The 17,671-nt window shown below is 39.5% G+C and overlaps 5 protein-coding genes across 6 annotated transcripts; 3 read left to right on the top strand and 2 right to left on the bottom strand.

The window, feature by feature from the left end:
- Positions 1 to 228: 228 nt before the first annotated feature.
- Positions 229 to 3,295, top strand: LOC137734354 (G-protein coupled receptor 1-like). Of its 2 annotated transcripts, none has more exons than XM_068473640.1 (9): positions 229 to 516; positions 865 to 896; positions 1,000 to 1,169; positions 1,387 to 1,469; positions 2,052 to 2,153; positions 2,250 to 2,306; positions 2,523 to 2,666; positions 2,822 to 2,892; positions 3,044 to 3,295. In XM_068473640.1, exons 1-9 carry the CDS (start codon positions 334 to 336, stop codon positions 3,147 to 3,149), a joined length of 948 nt encoding a protein of 315 aa, XP_068329741.1. In that variant the 5' UTR covers positions 229 to 333; the 3' UTR covers positions 3,150 to 3,295. The 2 variants fall into 2 exon arrangements, with proteins under 2 accessions (XP_068329741.1, XP_068329735.1); XM_068473634.1 differs by having other exon boundaries at positions 1,375 to 1,469.
- Positions 3,296 to 4,145: 850 nt separating this feature from the next.
- On the bottom strand, positions 4,146 to 4,863 carry LOC137734369 (copper transporter 5.1-like). Its single transcript, XM_068473648.1, has one exon. The coding sequence runs from the start codon at positions 4,782 to 4,784 to the stop codon at positions 4,326 to 4,328; it is 459 nt and encodes a 152-aa protein (XP_068329749.1). The 5' UTR covers positions 4,785 to 4,863; the 3' UTR covers positions 4,146 to 4,325.
- A 1,710-nt stretch (positions 4,864 to 6,573) lies between these two features.
- Positions 6,574 to 7,403, bottom strand: LOC137729817 (uncharacterized). Its single transcript, XM_068468859.1, has one exon. It carries the CDS (start codon positions 7,253 to 7,255, stop codon positions 6,842 to 6,844), a length of 414 nt encoding a protein of 137 aa, XP_068324960.1. The 5' UTR covers positions 7,256 to 7,403; the 3' UTR covers positions 6,574 to 6,841.
- Positions 7,404 to 9,136: 1,733 nt separating this feature from the next.
- LOC137732700 (polyadenylate-binding protein-interacting protein 7-like) lies at positions 9,137 to 13,484 on the top strand. The gene is made up of 6 exons (XM_068471992.1): positions 9,137 to 9,483; positions 10,030 to 10,888; positions 11,145 to 11,592; positions 11,691 to 11,761; positions 12,265 to 12,389; positions 12,792 to 13,484. Exons 2-6 carry the CDS (start codon positions 10,115 to 10,117, stop codon positions 13,090 to 13,092), a joined length of 1,719 nt encoding a protein of 572 aa, XP_068328093.1. The 5' UTR covers positions 9,137 to 9,483; positions 10,030 to 10,114; the 3' UTR covers positions 13,093 to 13,484.
- Positions 13,485 to 14,015: 531 nt separating this feature from the next.
- On the top strand, positions 14,016 to 17,219 carry LOC137717035 (pentatricopeptide repeat-containing protein At4g33170). Its single transcript, XM_068456356.1, has one exon. The coding sequence runs from the start codon at positions 14,148 to 14,150 to the stop codon at positions 17,181 to 17,183; it is 3,036 nt and encodes a 1,011-aa protein (XP_068312457.1). The 5' UTR covers positions 14,016 to 14,147; the 3' UTR covers positions 17,184 to 17,219.
- Positions 17,220 to 17,671: the final 452 nt, after the last annotated feature.

Genomic DNA, 17,671 nt, shown 5'->3' with positions numbered 1-17,671 from the left:
ATAACTTTTTCTATCAAAAAATATTATAAAATATTTTTATTTTGCTATAATACTTTTGGTCGTTCTAAAAACACCCTTAAATAGGCCGCAAACATGAACAGCGTACAATTGAAATTGACAGATTTGCCAACGGGAATCATGTTGGATACCAATCAATACGAGTCTAAATTTGTAATTAAACACGTAAAAAACAAGTCATTTCCTTCGTCTGTCACGTGGAATTAATGCAGCAGACCCAAGAAGCGAGCACCGCCGTCAACTCAAAACACAATACGGAGCGTTTAGAAGTTTCTCTGAAGCCGACCGTGTATTTGAGACTATTGGCGCGATCAAATGGCGGCGACGGGGCTAGTCGCCGGAGGTCTGACAGCGTACGATCGCGAAGTCTTGACGGCAGTTAACGCCGGAGCGGCGAGCCTCTCGTTCGCCGGGTCGGGGTTCATCGTCCTCTGCTACGTTCTCTTCAAAGAGCTCCGCAAGTTCTCCTTCAAGCTCGTCTTCTACCTCGCGCTCTCCGTATTTCCTCTATCTCTCTCTAAACTTTGCTGAAAAGTGATAAGAATTGATTGCGTGTTTAGATCTAATTGCTCGATTTCCAGGGGCGGGGGTGTGTTCTATTTCTGCAAACTTGTAAAAACTCGGAAATTGAACAAAAATCTATAAAATTTTGGATTTAATTTTTAGTTTAAAATCGCTAGAAATATTTGAAGCTCTTGGCTTTGTATAGTGGATTGACCTTGAAGGATTCAAGATAAATTAGGGTTTAGGGGTTTGTTGTTCTTCAGTGTTTGACTTAAATTTTGAAGAAAATTGAAGTAAAAAAAAAGTTGGAAATTTTATTGCTATTGTTATTTTGGAATGCAGGATATGATTTGTAGCTTCTTCAGCATGGTTGGGTGAGCTCACTTTTCCCTCCCAGACAAGTGCATTTGTATAATGCAACAATTTTATCTGATTCGGGTTCTAAGCGATTATAAAGTAAGTTGCTTTCGTGCGCAGGGATCCATCCAGAGGATTTTTCTGTTACTTGCACGGCTACAGTACTCATTTCTTCTATGTAGCGTCTTTCTTATGGACTACCACGATCGCTTTTACACTCCACCGCACAGTTGTTAGACACAAAACTGATGTTGAAGATATGGAGGCAATGTTTCATTTGTATGTTTGGGGTATGACCTTTTTACCTGTTGCCAAAAGATCTCTCGTTTTTCTTTTAGTGATGTTGAGTTAGCTTCTTCTTCTGTTCCTCCGATGAGAGATAGAATAATGGTTTTAGAAAAAGGAGTTATTTTCTATCTGATAAATTTGGTTTTCGTTATGTATAATTTGTGAGGCTCATAAGAATTCATTTGCTTCTTTTTCTCCTCTTCACAGGGACTTCATTAGTTGTGACAGTTGTGCGCTCTATTGGGAATAACCATAGCCACCTAGGTACATGGTGTTGGTCACAATCAGGGCGTGCTGGAAAGGTAAGGACATGGTACCTATTAGTTGAAATGTTTTACTTTCCTAGGCCATAGGAATTTCTAGAATTCTTTTGTAAAAAAGTTGGTCGTGTGCTTATTATTGTAGTGTACTGTGCTTTATGAAAAATAGAGGGGAAGTGAAGAATTTTTTATGATGTCTGGGAGAACATTTGGAACGTGGAAGCTGCTGTCATCAATGCTGAATTTATCGATTTGTTGGCAAGATACCATAACTTTAGATTAAAAATGTAAAAATGTTAATGGAGTAAAATCTATGCCCTACTCATGGTATAACTGCATGAACAGCAATATCTACACTGAGACTAAGTTGATCATGAAGATTTATCAATGTTTTAATATGTCGTAGTTCTAAATTTTGATAGCTGTATTTCATTAATTCTTGATATATGTGTTGTAGATTCTAAACAAGTTTTATCTTTACAAATCTAAGCGTCATTTGTATTAGAATTTAGAACTACCTCAAGTCATTATTACACAATTCGCTCATTTGGAGTTCTGACTGTAGCTTCCTGATGTAATTAAGTTTTCTTCTCTGTGCTCTAATTTTTCCACCCATTTTTACAGGCGCTTCACCTTGTAACATTTTATATGCCACTTTGGGGTGCAATTCTTTACAATGGTTTTACATATTTTCAAGTGATAAGCATGCTGAAGAATGCGAGACGTGTATGTATTCTCACTAGCATTTATTTTTTTGCGAACAAATAATTTCCACTCACTTTTACACTTGTTGAGATCATTATTCTGGTTTGGAAATTATAGATGGCAGCTGGCATGTCAGATCGGACTTACCAATCAGATTCTAGAGCAGAAATGAAGGTATTTTGTGCTGCAACTGGTTTCCTAGGGTCAGACTCAGACTGAGTTCGTATATATATATAGGCACAGAAATGTGGAAGTTTTATATTTATGATGTTTTAGTGGTCTCATGTTACATGTACGTTAGATTGTTTAACTGTACATTCAATAGTTTCTCTTTAAAAAAGTACATTCAACTGTTCATCTTAATTGTATTCAATTGCTTTGATTCAACAGGCTTTGAACCGGTGGGGGTACTATCCGCTCATCCTAATAGGATCATGGGCCTTTAGCACAATCAACCGCATTCATGACTTTATTGAACCAAGTCATAAAATATTTTGGCTCTCTGTTCTTGATGTTGGGACAGCTTCACTCATGGTAACTTACTAATTTTCTATGGCAAGTTAGTTTCTTTTTTTTGGTACAATGGTCAATTCACGTTTCGAAGAACATTGTTCGTATCTAAATGGGTTCTAGTTTATTAGTTTTTTTATTATCCTGATGAAAATTTATTACTTTTATACTTGTTACAGGGCCTGTTCAACTCCATAGCCTATGGCTTGAACTCCTCAGTACGACGGGCAATATATGAAAGATTGGATTTGTAAGTCACAGTTGCTTTGTGTTTTTTCCAATATCAATCTCTCAATACTTAAGATCGGATTTTATTGTGATCACTATTGTTGAGGTTTAGAGATGGGGTTTAGGATGCATTATTCTTACTTAAGTGAATGGTTGTGTTTGTAAACCATTAGGTTCTGGCCAGACAGGCTTAAAAGATGGTTCCCCAACAGTTCAAAGTTTAGGAACCAACAGCAAGAGAGTGAACTAGTGGCGCTGACAATTGAAGATGAGCACTAGCGAGTTGGACATATTTTGACTTGCCCATTTTTTCAACATTATCCCATTAACTTAACCGAGGATGGAATGAACGGAAGAGGAACACAACGAAGTACATCAGTGCAGAGTCGATTGCGCTCCTCCTCTCCACGGTAATTCCGATGTGACTAACTTCTTCAAATTCTATTTGTTCCATATTGAGACTGATTGAAATTGTTGTGGTAGATGGGTTGGTTAGAGATAGTTTGGTGTAGAAGTTGTGATTATGCAAAGGTGTAGAGAGAAGTCCTGATTTGATCGCTTATTAGGAATCTCATAATGTTGTTCCCAAACCTTTTATTGTTATGTACTCGGGTGTTTTTTTTTTCTGGTAATTTTGTATGGACCGGTCAAGCAACAAAATAAAGGGACCCAAGCCAAGGATTTAAACCCAAAATAGAAGATCAAACCCTAGTAACCCTAACTACTCACTGTGCTGCAAGGACCGTCGCCGCAGCCATCAGCAACCAAGGAAGATGCAAAGAACAAGTCTCGACAAGAGATCTGTAGATGATGAGGTTGGAACTTTGTATTCGAGCCAACATGCGTCATTCTCAATTGATCCAAGGAAGACTCAAGATTGACCTTCGCTTGTATTATGACATATGGACGGACATGAAAGGCATATCCTTTCTTGGCTTGTATTATAACACATGGAGTATTTGCTTGTATTGTGACGCGTGGAGTATCTGTTTGAATACTCGCTACTTGAAAAAATCTCTCCGGAAAATGTCCTATAAACTCCGGTTGCGTGTGTTCTTAACTACTTAGTTTCTGTTTGGCCTTCAGTACCACCATTACCAAACGACAACAAAACGCCGAAAACAACAATTAAGCGCGACGTCTTCTTCCCCGCTAAAACCCGGAAAAACTGACCAAAACCCGCCGGCGCCAAAACCACAGCCCCGCAGAACAATGGCGTGGCCATCATCATCATCAGCACAGCAGATTCAGAAAATTCAAATTAAAAGATGAACAAAATGAAAGCAGATCTGCCGACTTACCATTAAATACAAAGCAACGCATATATTACAAACAACCACAATAATACAAGATCAGACAATTACATGTCGACAGAGAAACACAGCAAATTCGCAAATGCAAGTTGCACCCTTTCGAATCGTATCTAAAAAATATCTAAATCCACCCAAAAAAATTCTAAGCACACGCACACGGATTATCAGTCTCCACCACCGCACCCGCTACCTCATCGTCCCCACTCCGAAACGCCAAGTAACCAATCGCCAGCCCCACAACGATGGCCACGAACACTCCGCCGTTAAACGACATGATCGCCAGCATAATCATGTACCCGATCGCCGAGTTGACTCCGAAAAGCACGCTCTCCGCCAGCGGCCCCGCCGAGAACCTTCCTCCGGCGCCGCCCAGCTTGGCGGCGAGCAGCGGGGTCCGGATCGGCGCGTCGGACTCCGATTTCGGGGAAGACGAGGAGGCTGCGCGCTTGATCCGCACCCGCAGGTTCTCGAGGTACTGGTAGAAGGCCGGGACGAGGAGGCAGGCGAGCAGCGTGAGCGAGTAGCTCGTCCACGTGTCGGTTTTCCACGAGTCGAAGAGGAGCGTAACCTGCCGGCTCCAGTAGAAGGTCATGTGCATCATCTTCTCCGATTTCTAGAGAGAGAGAGAAAGTCGGAGCAGCGGATTTTTTGTTTTGGGGGGGGGGGGTGGATTTTGGAGAAGAAAACTTGCGGAAGACGTATGGGTAAGAAAATTAGAAAAAGGGAAAATTATTGGATGGAAATTTCGATCCGTTTGGAGTGTAGTACAACTATATTGTTTGGTACAAGATGTGCGTTGGGATGCACCCTCGGAGTTGTTATTATTTACGGTTTTATCTCTGCGGGTATCTGGACGCTTTTACCTAATTTTGTGGGATGATTAATGTCTCGATTCATTGTGATTAACAGTGTTTAGAGGGGTTGATTTGGAATTTGGAAAATATGGGGCCCCGCTAAGCATGGGTTAAAACGGACCCCAGCGAGGATGGTTTTGACCGGTTGTTGTTGCTTTTTCATTTTTTATTTTTTATTTATTGCAATATTTTGGTTGGAAATAGTTAATTAATTAAAATATGGATTTGGGCTTGATGGCAATTTTGTCGTAAGAAAAAAACCCAAAATGCAGTACAAGGGTCGAAGATGCTCAAGACTGTACTGCAGACGGTACACTTTACGGACCAAAAGTGCCATCTAATCTGAACACCCCAAACAAGGGCGATTCGGAAATATTTTAATTATGTTCGTTCATCGTACTTTGTACGATCAGAAATTATTTTAAATTAAATATAAATAGTACTTGATAAAAATTGACCAAACGATATACGATAAACGAACATGATTTGAGGATCCTCCTGGCAAAGTACTTTCATTTCATCCCTTTTCTTTCTAATAAATAAGAGAAAACAATTATATTTATAATAGCGTAATTCAACTTTATTTTTTTTACGAAAATCAATACGATTGTGCGGTAGGGTTCTATGATTTGCACATGCGAGTTTGGTTGGTTCGATGCAATTATTTTCAAGGAATATCCACTACCCAAATATTCCATCATGAAAAACAATACCTTAAGCAAGCCGTGGACAAGGACAGCACTCCATCATTATCCTTGAACTTCAATGATGATCTCTTCCAACAAATCAAGGTTGGGGGCCCGCTAAGAGCGTCATTAGGATTTAATTTAGTCTTAAAATTGTATATTATTATGGAAAATAATGATCCAAGCCTACATGAGTACAACCACCAATCCACCCGGTACCAGATGACCATCCTTAACTCATACCCGATGACCATCAGTTTGTATATCGTTATCATCACAAGGCTTATTATAATCAACAAACGTTCTATCCGCACATTTTTTTTTTTACTTTTTACATACTCTTTCTTAATTTATATCATTTAATCTTTTTTAACTCTTTTGATTCGACGATCGCAAATTAAGAGGATGTGTGAGAAGTAAAAAAAGAATGTGTGAATAACACATTCCTATAATCAAACGTTGGATATAGGAAAGTAATTGAATGAAAACGCCAGAAATAAGTACATAATTGTATACAAACTATAGACTCGAGAGCCTTAAATCACCACGTAACAAAACCAACCAAAATACTCACTTTGCACAAAACTTACACTCCAAGGCACCCTCTATAAGAGCTTGATCGGAAGTGATTTTGAAATTATTGAAGACGTTTTTAAATAAAATGTTTTTTTTTTTTTTGTTTCCAAAAGCATTTAAGTGTTTTCTTAGGGTTCACTTGTATTTTTGCTAAGAATTTTGTTCCACAAACATTTACATCAAAAACTCATTCAGTTATTTTAAAAGCAATTCCAAACAAACTCTAAAAATAAAATGTGAAAAAAAAATTGTATATATGTAAAGGAATTTGGAGAAAGAAGTTGTACATGTAGATTTGATACTGTTAACGAATATGAATGGAAAACTTGGAACTCTCCGTCCTTACTCAATCTCAATGTCTGTTAATTATCAGACCTAATCCACAAACATTAATCAAAACAAAAAACCACTTAAATCTAATTAATCAAGTGAAAAAAAGATCTTACTGTATCAGTTAACCCAATCCCACTAATCTCATCCCTAATCCTTATTATTAGTTTCTCAGTCAACTCCTAAACTCCATTAATCTTGCTTCTAAGGAATCAATCTCCCTGCGCCTTCCCCAACGTCGCAAAGCAGCTCTTTGACCTCACCATCCCCGGCCGGCAGCCACCCAGCCTCTCCCTCCTCGGCGAATCCTTAGTCCGCCGCAACAGTTGCTTCATCGCGGATATAAGATCTTCCGTCGGCTTTGCCGGAGGACTCGACATCCGGAACTCCTCGTAGAAGCTGACGTGTCGCTTCATCGCCTCCTCCGTGCTGATCTTCCTTGACGACCTCGAGTTCTCGTCCTTGATCGCCTCGGCGCAGAGCCCGCAAATCCACCGACCCTGGTGCCTCTCCTTAACCGTCGCCACGTACGCCGGCGTGCACTCCTCCGTCAAACCGCAGCAGTAGCACTTCACCACCAACTCCTCCTCCGGCTCCGAAATCCGCTTCGCCTCCGCCGACTCCATAACAAAAGCTCTCGATAGAAAAAAAAAATTGGGAATCGGAGGGATTGGGAATTTGAACAAGCAGCAATCAAACAATTTTAACGTTTTAATTCTGTAATTAATCAATGCGAAATTTGAAAGTTTGAAAATTTTCTGACGCGATTTTTTACGTTACGGCGAGATTATCTCAGAGACTTGAAAATTTTACAGTGAGAATTTGCAGAGTGGCTTGATTGGCTCTGCATTTATAGTGAACTGTTTCGGAGCCGAAACAGAACACTTTCGGATTTGAACTCCGAAACCGAACACTTCTCGGATTTGGATTCCTGATTTTTGGATTCCCAATTCCCGAATCAGTTTGCGTGTTTCGGGGCGCGGTAATTTTCTTACTGGATTAGGATTTCGGGGTCAGTTTCGGGCCTTTCGGGTATGTTTCGTCAATTTGTTACTGCTTAGTTTTGGGGTAATTACTTGATAAGGATGGCCACCTGTACTCAAGAACTACGTTCATCAATTTTAAATTTTAAATCATATTTTAATTTAGTGGGTCAATTTCAAAGATCTTTCCTAATAAAATCTCAAATATAAATGTATCTATCCGCTAGTATTTTTTAACTCAACACTTATCGAAACATTATCATTAAAAAAACATATTAGAATTATCGATATAGGTTGTAATTCACTTATATGATACCTAAGACATACAAAAATTCTTAGTCTTAAGACAATTGTTGACTAGCTAGTTTTGTATCTTGACTAACTAGTTTTGTAATTAATTACTGTTTATTTAGTTCTTTGATTATTTAGTTTAAAGACCATTCCAACAAATAAAATTATATATTAAAGCATAAAATAAGATTTGCCAACATGAATTTAAATTCAAGTACTTAGAGAATTAAATAATTGGTATTTTGGTAAAAATTTATAAGCTGTACTCTTGAGATGACTATTTAGTACTCACCACGATAACTCGATTAGAAAATGACAAAAATAAATGGGTTTTGGTTGACTATAATTCTGCTCAAATCATAATCACATCAATTAGTTTTTAGTCAACTCAAATATAACATGCTAAAATAGAACTTAGTTTCATCATTTCTTTATCATGTAATGTGTTAAAATCGTGCAGAGTTGGATTTGAAATAAACAACGTAATTAATAATCAATCAGGTTAATCATCATATTGCGACTCAGTGTTTAGGAAAGAATTTCAATATTTATTTCACACGGCACTACTAAATCACCAATTGATCTATTTTTTATAAAAAAAATAATTATGTCAGGTTAATCTCTTATATCGTATCAACACGAACCCAACAACCAAACACGAATTACCAAGTCTTTTGAAAAAAAGTCCTAAAACCATCTCCAATAGTTGGGCTAAAGGTCAAATTTTTTAGCCCGAAAAATTTAGCTTTTAGCCTAAAAACAGCTTTTCTATTCCAATCGTTCTACTCTAAAATTTTAGTCCGTGATTATTAAAGAATGAACTTAGGCTATTTTTTTGTTAAATTAAATATTTTTTTTAAATAAATACGTACACTATCCTAAATTAATTTTATGAATATTTTAATCTAAAAAATTTAAATTTCGATAAATATTGGGTAGAGTCCACCCCAATTTCTAGGCTAAATTTCGGGGGGAATTTGGCATTGGTTTAGCATTTAGCATTTAGCTCAAAATTTCCCCTTGGATTGGAGTGGGTTTGGGGGGAAATTTTGGGATGTAATTTGGTTTTGAGCCCACCATTGAAGTTGGTCTAACCATTTTTCAAAATTGACACTAACAATAAAGAAAATAAAAATAAAAAATACTAAAATCCGAATCCCAATTACGTCAAATAAATATTAAAATAAAAGCAATAATGCTTACAATTTGGACAGAGATAAAGAGAGAAAGTGGAGAGAGAGAGGTCAAATCGAGTGGCGAAGGGTTTGGGTTGTCCTTTACAAATTTCTGTGGTGGTGGAAGTGGTGTTTCGAATTAGCCCTTTTTTTTCCTTTTCTATCTTTCTAGCCCACAGAGGGTTTCAAACAAAAACACAGAGGAGAGAGAAAGTAGAGAGAGAAACCAGAGAGAGAGAGAGGTAGCCTTGAAAGCTTGAAGATAATACTGGAGACACAGCTCTCCAAGCTCTCCGTACAAAACCCCCAAATCTTCGATTCTCTCTCTCTCGAACTTTCTCTCTCCTCTTTTTTTTAGTTGGTGTAATCTTTAGCCGATGGATCCCTTCGATTTGGTACGAAAAGGTATACTCTTGCTACTTCATTCAATCGGATCTTGAGCTTCTTCTGTTCAATTTTGCAGCTTTATTGTTTTCGTTTCTCTAATTTTTATTTTATTTATATATATATTTTTATATTTAATGGCGTTGAATTTGTTGGGATCGATTGAATTTGGTTGCTTGAGTAAAAAGTAGTCATGATTTATTGTTTATCTTTTAATCTTGATTTTTGTCTAGATTTTCCGGTGGAATATGGTAGTACTGTCCAAATCAGTTCTTAATTAATTGAGCTTTGGATACAATTAATGTCTGAGATTGTATTTTTTGTGTTATATTGTGGCTCTGAAAATTGAACTTTTTTGTTTGATTTTTTAATCAAATTGAATTTAGGGGTTTAAGCATGTTTCTCTGAACAATAATTTAGGTTTGTTGTATATTTGAAAATGGTGATGTATGTATGATTTAACTTTTCGCAGACTGTGACGGACTCGCTGAATTGCGAGTTGGTTTTCAGGAAGGGGAAATTTTGGGTCAATGGACTAATTTTAACACTCGATGGACGGTTTTGCAGGGTTTGGTTGAAGCTTAATGTAAATCAAGTTGTTTTTTTATTCAAAGCTGTTGTAGACTTCTAGTTATTTCCATTTCCGTAAATAATGAGCTTGTCCAAGAAAGGATCCTTTACCAACGACACCAAACTAAGCACTGCAAACAAGGCAACTGCATTGAATCCCAATGCGGCAGAGTTTGTTCCCTTTTCCCTCAGATCTCCGTCATCTGGAAGCACCAGCGCAGCTCAGGCCACAACAAAGTTTTCTTCTTCAGGAACATTTGGAAAAGCAGTACTAGATCGAACAGAATCTTCCACATCAAATAATTCCGATGACGAGGCCCACCAATATTGGCGCCACCAGCTCCCTGATGATATTACCCCTGACTTTAAGGTCATGGGAGAAGATGAGTCGCAAGTCCTTGGGAACCTCTCTTTAGCGGGTTTGTCCTTACACGAAGATGTTGAAGCAACACGGTTTCCTGCCTCTATGGGCAGTGGATACTTATCAAACGAGTCACATATTAATGGCAATAGCTTTTCTGAAAAGTTGAGAGCTTCTGCACCTCCCTTTGGGGGGGAGGATCTTTCATCGGCCAGTTTCCTTCATATGTCACCTAAGCCTTGGGATAAGCAGATTCTGAACAGCAATCAGTTTGTCAGCAATGGTCAGGAGGAGTATCCGTATGATGGCATGTCTAGACACGGGTTCATGAATGATATGTTGGGTGAGCATGCAATTGTGGAAGGTGCGGATATTAACCCTGCTGAGTTTTTGGCTTCACAGTTCCCCGGCTTTTCTGCTCAGAGCCTTGCTGAAGTTTACTTTGCCAATGGTTGTGACTTGAACCTGACTGTTGAGATGTTAACTCAGTTGGAGGTATGCTTGCGTCTGTTATTTGAATTGAAGAATAAGCTTTTGGCCCTCGAATCAGTGCAGCTTGCATGCCTTCTGTTACATTGGATTGTTGTCAGTTAATAGTTCTCTTTAAAGTTAAATATTGTGTTTTTCAAAAAATCAAGTCAAAGAAAACATGTTTATGAAACTGTTCATGCTAATTCTGTAGATACTATATATCCTTTTCATTGTGTGTGAGTTGAAGTGTTTGATGCGATATTTTTGTTTTGAATTGTAGCTTCAAGTTGATGGTGGTTTTAATGAGAATCTGAACTCAAAGACCTTGTCAGTTCCCGATCTTAGCTCAATGGACTTCCCTGCACTTACACCAACAGACAGTCATCATGGTCATTCAAAATATGCCGGAGATGATGATTTCCAAAGTGGCAATCCTTATCGATCTTCTGATAAGGACAACATGCTTTTGTTCAAGTCTAGCTCATCAATTCCTACTAGAGGTGCGATAGATCTTGCTTCAGCTGTCAGGAAATTGGCGACCCAGGATTCTGGATGGAAGTATGAGAGAAATGGTTCTGCCGATGCTGCTATTGGCTCAAGCAGACGTTCCCAGCTTTTGAATAGCACTTACAGCACTGGGCATGGAAGAGGCATGTACAGTGACAGGTCACAGAATCGTGGTTCACCTCGGACTGCGCCTGTTTGGCTTGAAACTGGAGATGCAGTTGGTAATGTCCCTTGGTCAACCAAATTACTTCTGTTTATGTCTATTTAGTTATGGACATCCTTCCCGATCTATATGTTTTTAACATTGTTGAGATGACAGCAAATATGTATTCTGATCTGCGGGATGAAGCTCGGGACCATGCACTCCTACGTAATGCATACTTTGAGCAGGTTTGTACTCGATGTTCTTAAATGGTCTGTTTCTGTAAACGTGAGTCCCTTTCTGCCACATCCTTCTCACTTTACGTTAACAGTGAAGCCTTAAATTGGCTAAAAATTGTGTTGGTGCCGCATATGGACATCTCGGTAGATTTAATTTTCTATCGTGATTGACTCTATTGAGTTGACCAGCAATGCTGTTTGGCTAAGTTCGATGTCAACATTGAAAATCAAAATATGTGGCCAAGAAACAAACCACAGCAACTACTGGGGGGTGTGCACCTTCCATGGGTTTGAAACAAATGTGTATATAACCAATAGGTATTTGTAGGAGTGTTTTTCCTACATGATACTGTCATGCCAGCATGGCACTGCAGTTTCATGTTTTTCCTTTCTACCATGCATGAATGTTGAGCCACATAAGATTTGTGGGTTCACTCCAATCCCTGCTACTAATTTTTCACCTAAAGTTGCTGTGAACCAAATTTACCCTGATTGTTCCTATTAATAAACAGGCACGGCAAGCATACCTTGTTGGAAACAAGGCTCTAGCAAAGGAGCTGAGCGTTAAAGGACAGCTGCACAACATGCATATGAAGGAAGCTCATGAAAAAGCTCAAGAGTCTATATATCGTCAGAGGTTTGTTATCCCCCACTGTTTGTGGTTCGTGTGGGCAGAGGATGCCCTGAGTATTAATTTTGTCGTTTGGATAAGATTGAAATTTTAGGGAATATATGAATACCGTGTGTGACATTTTACCACCACCTGAATTTGGAGTTATTTTGATCTGAGAATGGTTCTAAGTATTGATGTTCTGTGTTTGTATGAGACAACTTGAACAAGGGTCTCGATGAGTAGAGTGCTACTTACTCATACTGAGCATGAGTTGATAACGGAGTTAACCCTGTTGACCTATTTCCTCATTCACCGTCAACGACCTTAGTTTTCATGTTTATTTCTTGTTTTTTGGTAAGTTAATCGGTTGCCTTTTTTTTTTTTTTTTTTTCTTTTCCTGTTGCGTACGGTTTTCTGAAAACACAGGAACCCAGTTTCTCCAGAGATGCAGGGCAATGGGAGGTCACAAGAGAGGATGATAGACCTGCACGGGCTGCATGTAAGTGAAGCCCTTCATGTCCTGGAGCACGAGCTGAGCGTGTTGAGGAACGCTGCCAGAGCAGGAGAGCCTGGTATTCTGGTTTGCATATGTGTGGGAACTGGCCACCACACCAGGGGCTCTGGCACACCGGCAAGGCTCCCAATAGCTGTACAGCGATACCTACTCAAAGAAGGCATTGACTACACTGAACCACAGCCAGGGCTGCTCCGAATTCTGTTATACTGAGCCACGAAGATGACTTGTGAGGTAGAGTATATTTTTAGCACAGCACAGTCCGTGAAGCCGTAGTCGTCATAGCGATTCTTGTATCTATACATGGGAAGAAAACAAGTTTAGTCCAAGTCTGAAAAACGAAAAAAAAAAAAAACAACAAAGAGAAGGATGGGAAATTTAGAAGGAAAAATTCCGACAAAACGAAAAGAAAAAAAAAGAAGTTGGAGCAGTTGATCGGGGGATTGCGTTTTCTGTAGCCAAAATGATCCTACACTAGCAGATGCCCTGCCTCTTTTGCGTTTTTTGTATCTTAAAATTTTATTTCTTTGTTAAATTCCTTTTTGATCCTCAGATGTAACTGATAGAATTGAATTACATGATAGAACAATTCACCTTGCCAGTTATACCCTGTGCCATTCAGAATGAAACATGTTTCCCCAGCGACTTGCAGCGGTTTTTTAATTTCCCTTTTCCGGTTCCTTTCCCGGCTTACCGGAGTTCGACGGGCTTCATCAGCTATGTGCCATTTGACAAGCGAAATCTTCACATCCTTATTAAGGCATTTTTTATTCCTTCACTCGGAAATGAGATTTTAGATTTGAATTTCGTGAATGACGAATTCGATACCAAATTAGGCTGTTCATTGTGTGATTTGGCCGAACTTCTTCTCTTTAGTGTAAAAATATCGATGTATCAAAAAAACATAAAACAACCAAGCACTAAAGTTTTAAGCTGTGACACAACCATACCTCCAATGAAATTAACTGATACTAGCAAGTAAACCGACAATAAGCCGTATGCAAATTATGGTTTAAAGTGTTTTGAGTTTTATTTTGAATGCTGCTATTCTCACTTTAAATTAAGACATTAAAGTGGATATAACAGTCGAGTAACGATAATGCAATTGATTTCGAAATCTCTAAGTAGGCGATGGGATGTGTTTGTGTTATTTTCCCTTCCCTTTTTATTTGTGCATATATTCGTGAAATAAATAGGTCTTCCGAAGTACAAATACCAGAATCTTGAGTTTCGGAGGGAAAACCAGACAATGCAACCAAGTAACGATAATGCAATTGCAACCCCACCTCCGTCCCAAATCCATTTCCCTCCTCACCAATTCTCCACACCCACAATCTCTTTTCTCTCTCTTCGCCTTCTCTTCTCTTTCCACTCCCCTCTCTCACTCCTCTCCCATCTCCCCGTCTTCTTCTTCCTCCTCTCAATGGTTCTCCGTCCTCCGCGCTGCCATTGCCGCCGCAGACTTGCCGCTCGGGAAGCGCGTTCACGCGCTGATTATAGCCTCCGGCGACGACCCGGGTCATTTCTTGACCAACAACCTCATCACCATGTATTCCAAATGCCGGTGTCTGTCAACCGCACGCCGCGTGTTCGATAAAATGCCCGGCCGAGACCTTGTCACATGGAACTCCATTCTAGCGGCCTATGCGCAGGCTGCGGGCTCTGATTCTGACAATGTTCAGGAGGGTCTTGGCCTTTTCCGGCGTCTTCGTGAATCTGTTGTTTTTACCAGTCGGCTCACTTTGGCGCCGGTTTTGAAGCTGTGTTTGCTCTCAGGGCATGTTTGGGCTTCGGAGGCGGTTCATGGGTATGCTGTTAAGATTGGATTGGAGTGGGATGAGTTTGTTTCTGGTGCTCTTGTGAATATATATTCTAAACTCGGACGAATTAAGGCTGCCCGCGTGTTGTTTGATTGGATGATGGAAAGGGATGTGGTGTTGTGGAATACAATGCTTAAGGCATATATGGAAATGGGTGTTGAGGAAGGACTTTCTTTCTTCTCTGCGTTTCATCGCAGTGGATTGCGTCCCGACTATGTTAGTGTGCGTTCTGTTCTCAGTGGGATTGACCAAATTGATTCTTTGGAAGGCAAGAGGCACATGGAGCAGGTTCAAGCATATGCAATGAAATTGTTTTTGTATGATACTAAGTCGGAATCATTGGACATATATTCGTGGAACAAGACATTGTCCGAGTATGTTAAAGCTGGTGAAAATTGGGCTGCTGTAGAGTGTTTTAGAAATATTGTAAGATCAAAAGTAGTGCTTGACAGCGTAACATTAGTTGTTATTCTGTCTGCGGTTGCAGGTGTAAATGACTTGGAGTTGGGGAAACAGATTCATGGCGTTGCTTTGAAATCATGTTTTGATTCCGTTGTTTCTGTTGCAAATAGCCTTATCAACATGTATTCAAAGGCTCGTTCTGTTTATTCTTCGAGAAAAGTGTTCAATCGCATGAAAGAAGTGGACTTAATTTCCTGGAACTCGATGATATCATGTTGCGCGCAAAGTGGTTTAGGAGAGGAAGCGGGAAACTTATTTATAGGCTTATTACATGATGGTTTGAGACCCGATCAATTTACTATTGCAAGTGTTTTAAGGGCTTGCTCCTCACTTGAAGAAGGGTTGTCAGCCAGTAAGCAGATTCATGTTCATGCTATAAAATCCGGTATTGTTGCTGACAGTTTTGTTTCGACAGCTCTTATTGATGTTTATTCTCGAAGTGGAAACATGGAGGACGCAGAGGTCCTTCTTGGAAACAAACTTAAATTCAATCTGGCTTCTTGGAATGCAATGATGTTCGGATACATAATCAGTAATGACTGTCACAATGCATTGGACCTTATGAGGATGATGCACGAAGGTGGACACAGGCCAGATGAGATATCTTTAACAACTGCGGCTAAGGCTGCTAGTAGCCTGGTGGCTTTGGGACCGGGAAAGCAAATTCATGCTCATGCCATAAAAACAGGGTTTGTTTCAGATTTATGTGTTAACAGCGGAATTCTAGATATGTATATCAAATGTGGAGACATGGGAAATGCACACACAGTGTTCAATTACATCCCTGCACCCGATGGTGTTGCATGGACAACTATGATCTCAGGATGTGTAGAAAATGGAGATGAAGGGCGCTCTCTTTCTGTATACCATCAGATGAGGCAGTCAGGAGTGGAGCCTGATGAATATACCTTTGCCACGCTTGTCAAAGCCAGCTCTTGTCTGGCAGCATTAGAACAAGGGAAACAGATACACGCTGATGTGATAAAGTTGGATTTTTCCTCAGACCCTTTCGTCGCGACATCACTTGTTGACATGTATGCCAAGTGTGGCAACATAGAAGATGCTTATCGTTTATTCAGGAGGATGGATGTTAGAAATGTCGCCCTGTGGAATGCCATGTTGGTTGGTTTAGCTCAGCACGGAAATGCTGAAGAAGCACTAAGCCTTTTCAAAGTCATGAAAACGAAGAACATCGAGCCTGATAGAGTAACCTTCATTGGAGTCCTTTCTGCTTGCAGCCATTCTGGTTTAGTTTCCCAAGCTTATGAGTACTTTTCTACAATGCAGAAAGATTACGGCGTTGAACCTGAGATTGAACACTACTCTTGCCTAGTTGATGCCCTTGGCCGCGCAGGTCGAGTCCAAGAGGCTGAGAAACTGATAGCAACAATGCCCTTTGAAGCTTCCGCCTCAATGTACAGAGCCCTGCTAGGTGCTTGTAGAGTTAAAGGGGACACTGAAACTGGAAGACGAGTGGCAACACAGCTCCTGGCTGTGGAGCCATCTGACTCCTCCGCCTACGTGCTTTTATCCAACATCTACGCGGCTGCCAACCAATGGGATGTGGTAAATGATGCCAGAGCAATGATGCAGAAACAGAATGTAAAGAAAGAACCCGGTTTCAGCTGGATAGACGTGAAGAACAAGGTACATTTGTTCGTGGTAGACGATAAATCCCATCCACAAGCAGATCTCATACACGACAAGGTGGAGGACATGATAAGGCGAATCGGGGAAGAAGGGTACGTCCCGGATACGGAGTTTGCACTGGTGGATGTGGAAGAAGAGGAGAAAGAGCGGTCTCTGTACTACCACAGCGAGAAGCTAGCAATAGCTTACGGACTCATAAGCACTCCTCCGTCGGCCGCCATTCGGGTGATAAAAAACCTGAGAGTTTGTGGAGATTGCCATAATGCAGTGAAATACATATCAAAGGTTTATCAGAGAGAGATTGTTTTGAGAGATGCAAATCGCTTCCATCGGTTCAAGGATGGAACTTGTTCTTGTGGTGATTACTGGTAACAGTATAAATTCAAAATTCGTTTGTTTATCAATTAATTACAAGTTTTCTCTAAGTACTTTACAAACATTACATTTTAAGGTTTTATCAAATACCGTACGACTACCTTCACTTCAAGCAAATTTCGTATGAAACCCACGTATTCGAATTGTCTATTTTTTTAAGTCCTTATTTATAGATTATCTTTACAAAAAATCAATTCATTTTCAAAAACAGTTGTCTATTTTATTGTCATGATGAAATTTTTGTGCTTCTTTTTATTTTTTTTTATTTTTTATTTTTTATCAAACGATGTTATCTATCATAAGGAGTGGGATAGTGGGTTAAGCTCTACAATGGGCTAGCAATAATGTTGTTTAAATTTGTTTTAGTGGGAATTGAATCTAGACCTTTCACTTACAATTGAATAAGAATATCATTAGACCGTCAATTTATGTTTTTATGAACATAATGTGTCAATTTTTTTAAACTCAATTAAACGCCTTAAATA

This window comes from Pyrus communis, chromosome 1, assembly GCF_963583255.1.
Source record: "Pyrus communis chromosome 1, drPyrComm1.1, whole genome shotgun sequence".
Classification (NCBI taxonomy): Eukaryota; Viridiplantae; Streptophyta; class Magnoliopsida; order Rosales; family Rosaceae; genus Pyrus; species Pyrus communis.
Note: the sequence above shows the minus strand (reverse complement) of the source record. Positions and strands in the feature narration are given on the sequence as shown.

Bases quoted from the DNA above. Each gene is read 5' to 3' on its own strand.
- LOC137734354 (XM_068473634.1), top strand. From the start codon at position 334: ATGGCGGCGACGGGGCTAGTCGCCGGAGGTCTGACAGCGTACGATCGC. The intron at 897-999 runs GTGAGCTCACTT...TTTCGTGCGCAG, and splicing joins AGCTTCTTCAGCATGGTTGG to GGATCCATCCAGAGGATTTT. The intron at 2,154-2,249 runs GTATGTATTCTC...TGGAAATTATAG, and splicing joins TGCTGAAGAATGCGAGACGT to ATGGCAGCTGGCATGTCAGA.
- LOC137734369 (XM_068473648.1), bottom strand. From the start codon at position 4,784: ATGATGCACATGACCTTCTACTGGAGCCGGCAGGTTACGCTCCTCTTC.
- LOC137729817 (XM_068468859.1), bottom strand. From the start codon at position 7,255: ATGGAGTCGGCGGAGGCGAAGCGGATTTCGGAGCCGGAGGAGGAGTTG.
- LOC137732700 (XM_068471992.1), top strand. From the start codon at position 10,115: ATGAGCTTGTCCAAGAAAGGATCCTTTACCAACGACACCAAACTAAGC. The intron at 10,889-11,144 runs GTATGCTTGCGT...TTTGAATTGTAG, and splicing joins AGATGTTAACTCAGTTGGAG to CTTCAAGTTGATGGTGGTTT. The intron at 11,593-11,690 runs GTAATGTCCCTT...TTGAGATGACAG, and splicing joins TGAAACTGGAGATGCAGTTG to CAAATATGTATTCTGATCTG.
- LOC137717035 (XM_068456356.1), top strand. From the start codon at position 14,148: ATGCAATTGCAACCCCACCTCCGTCCCAAATCCATTTCCCTCCTCACC.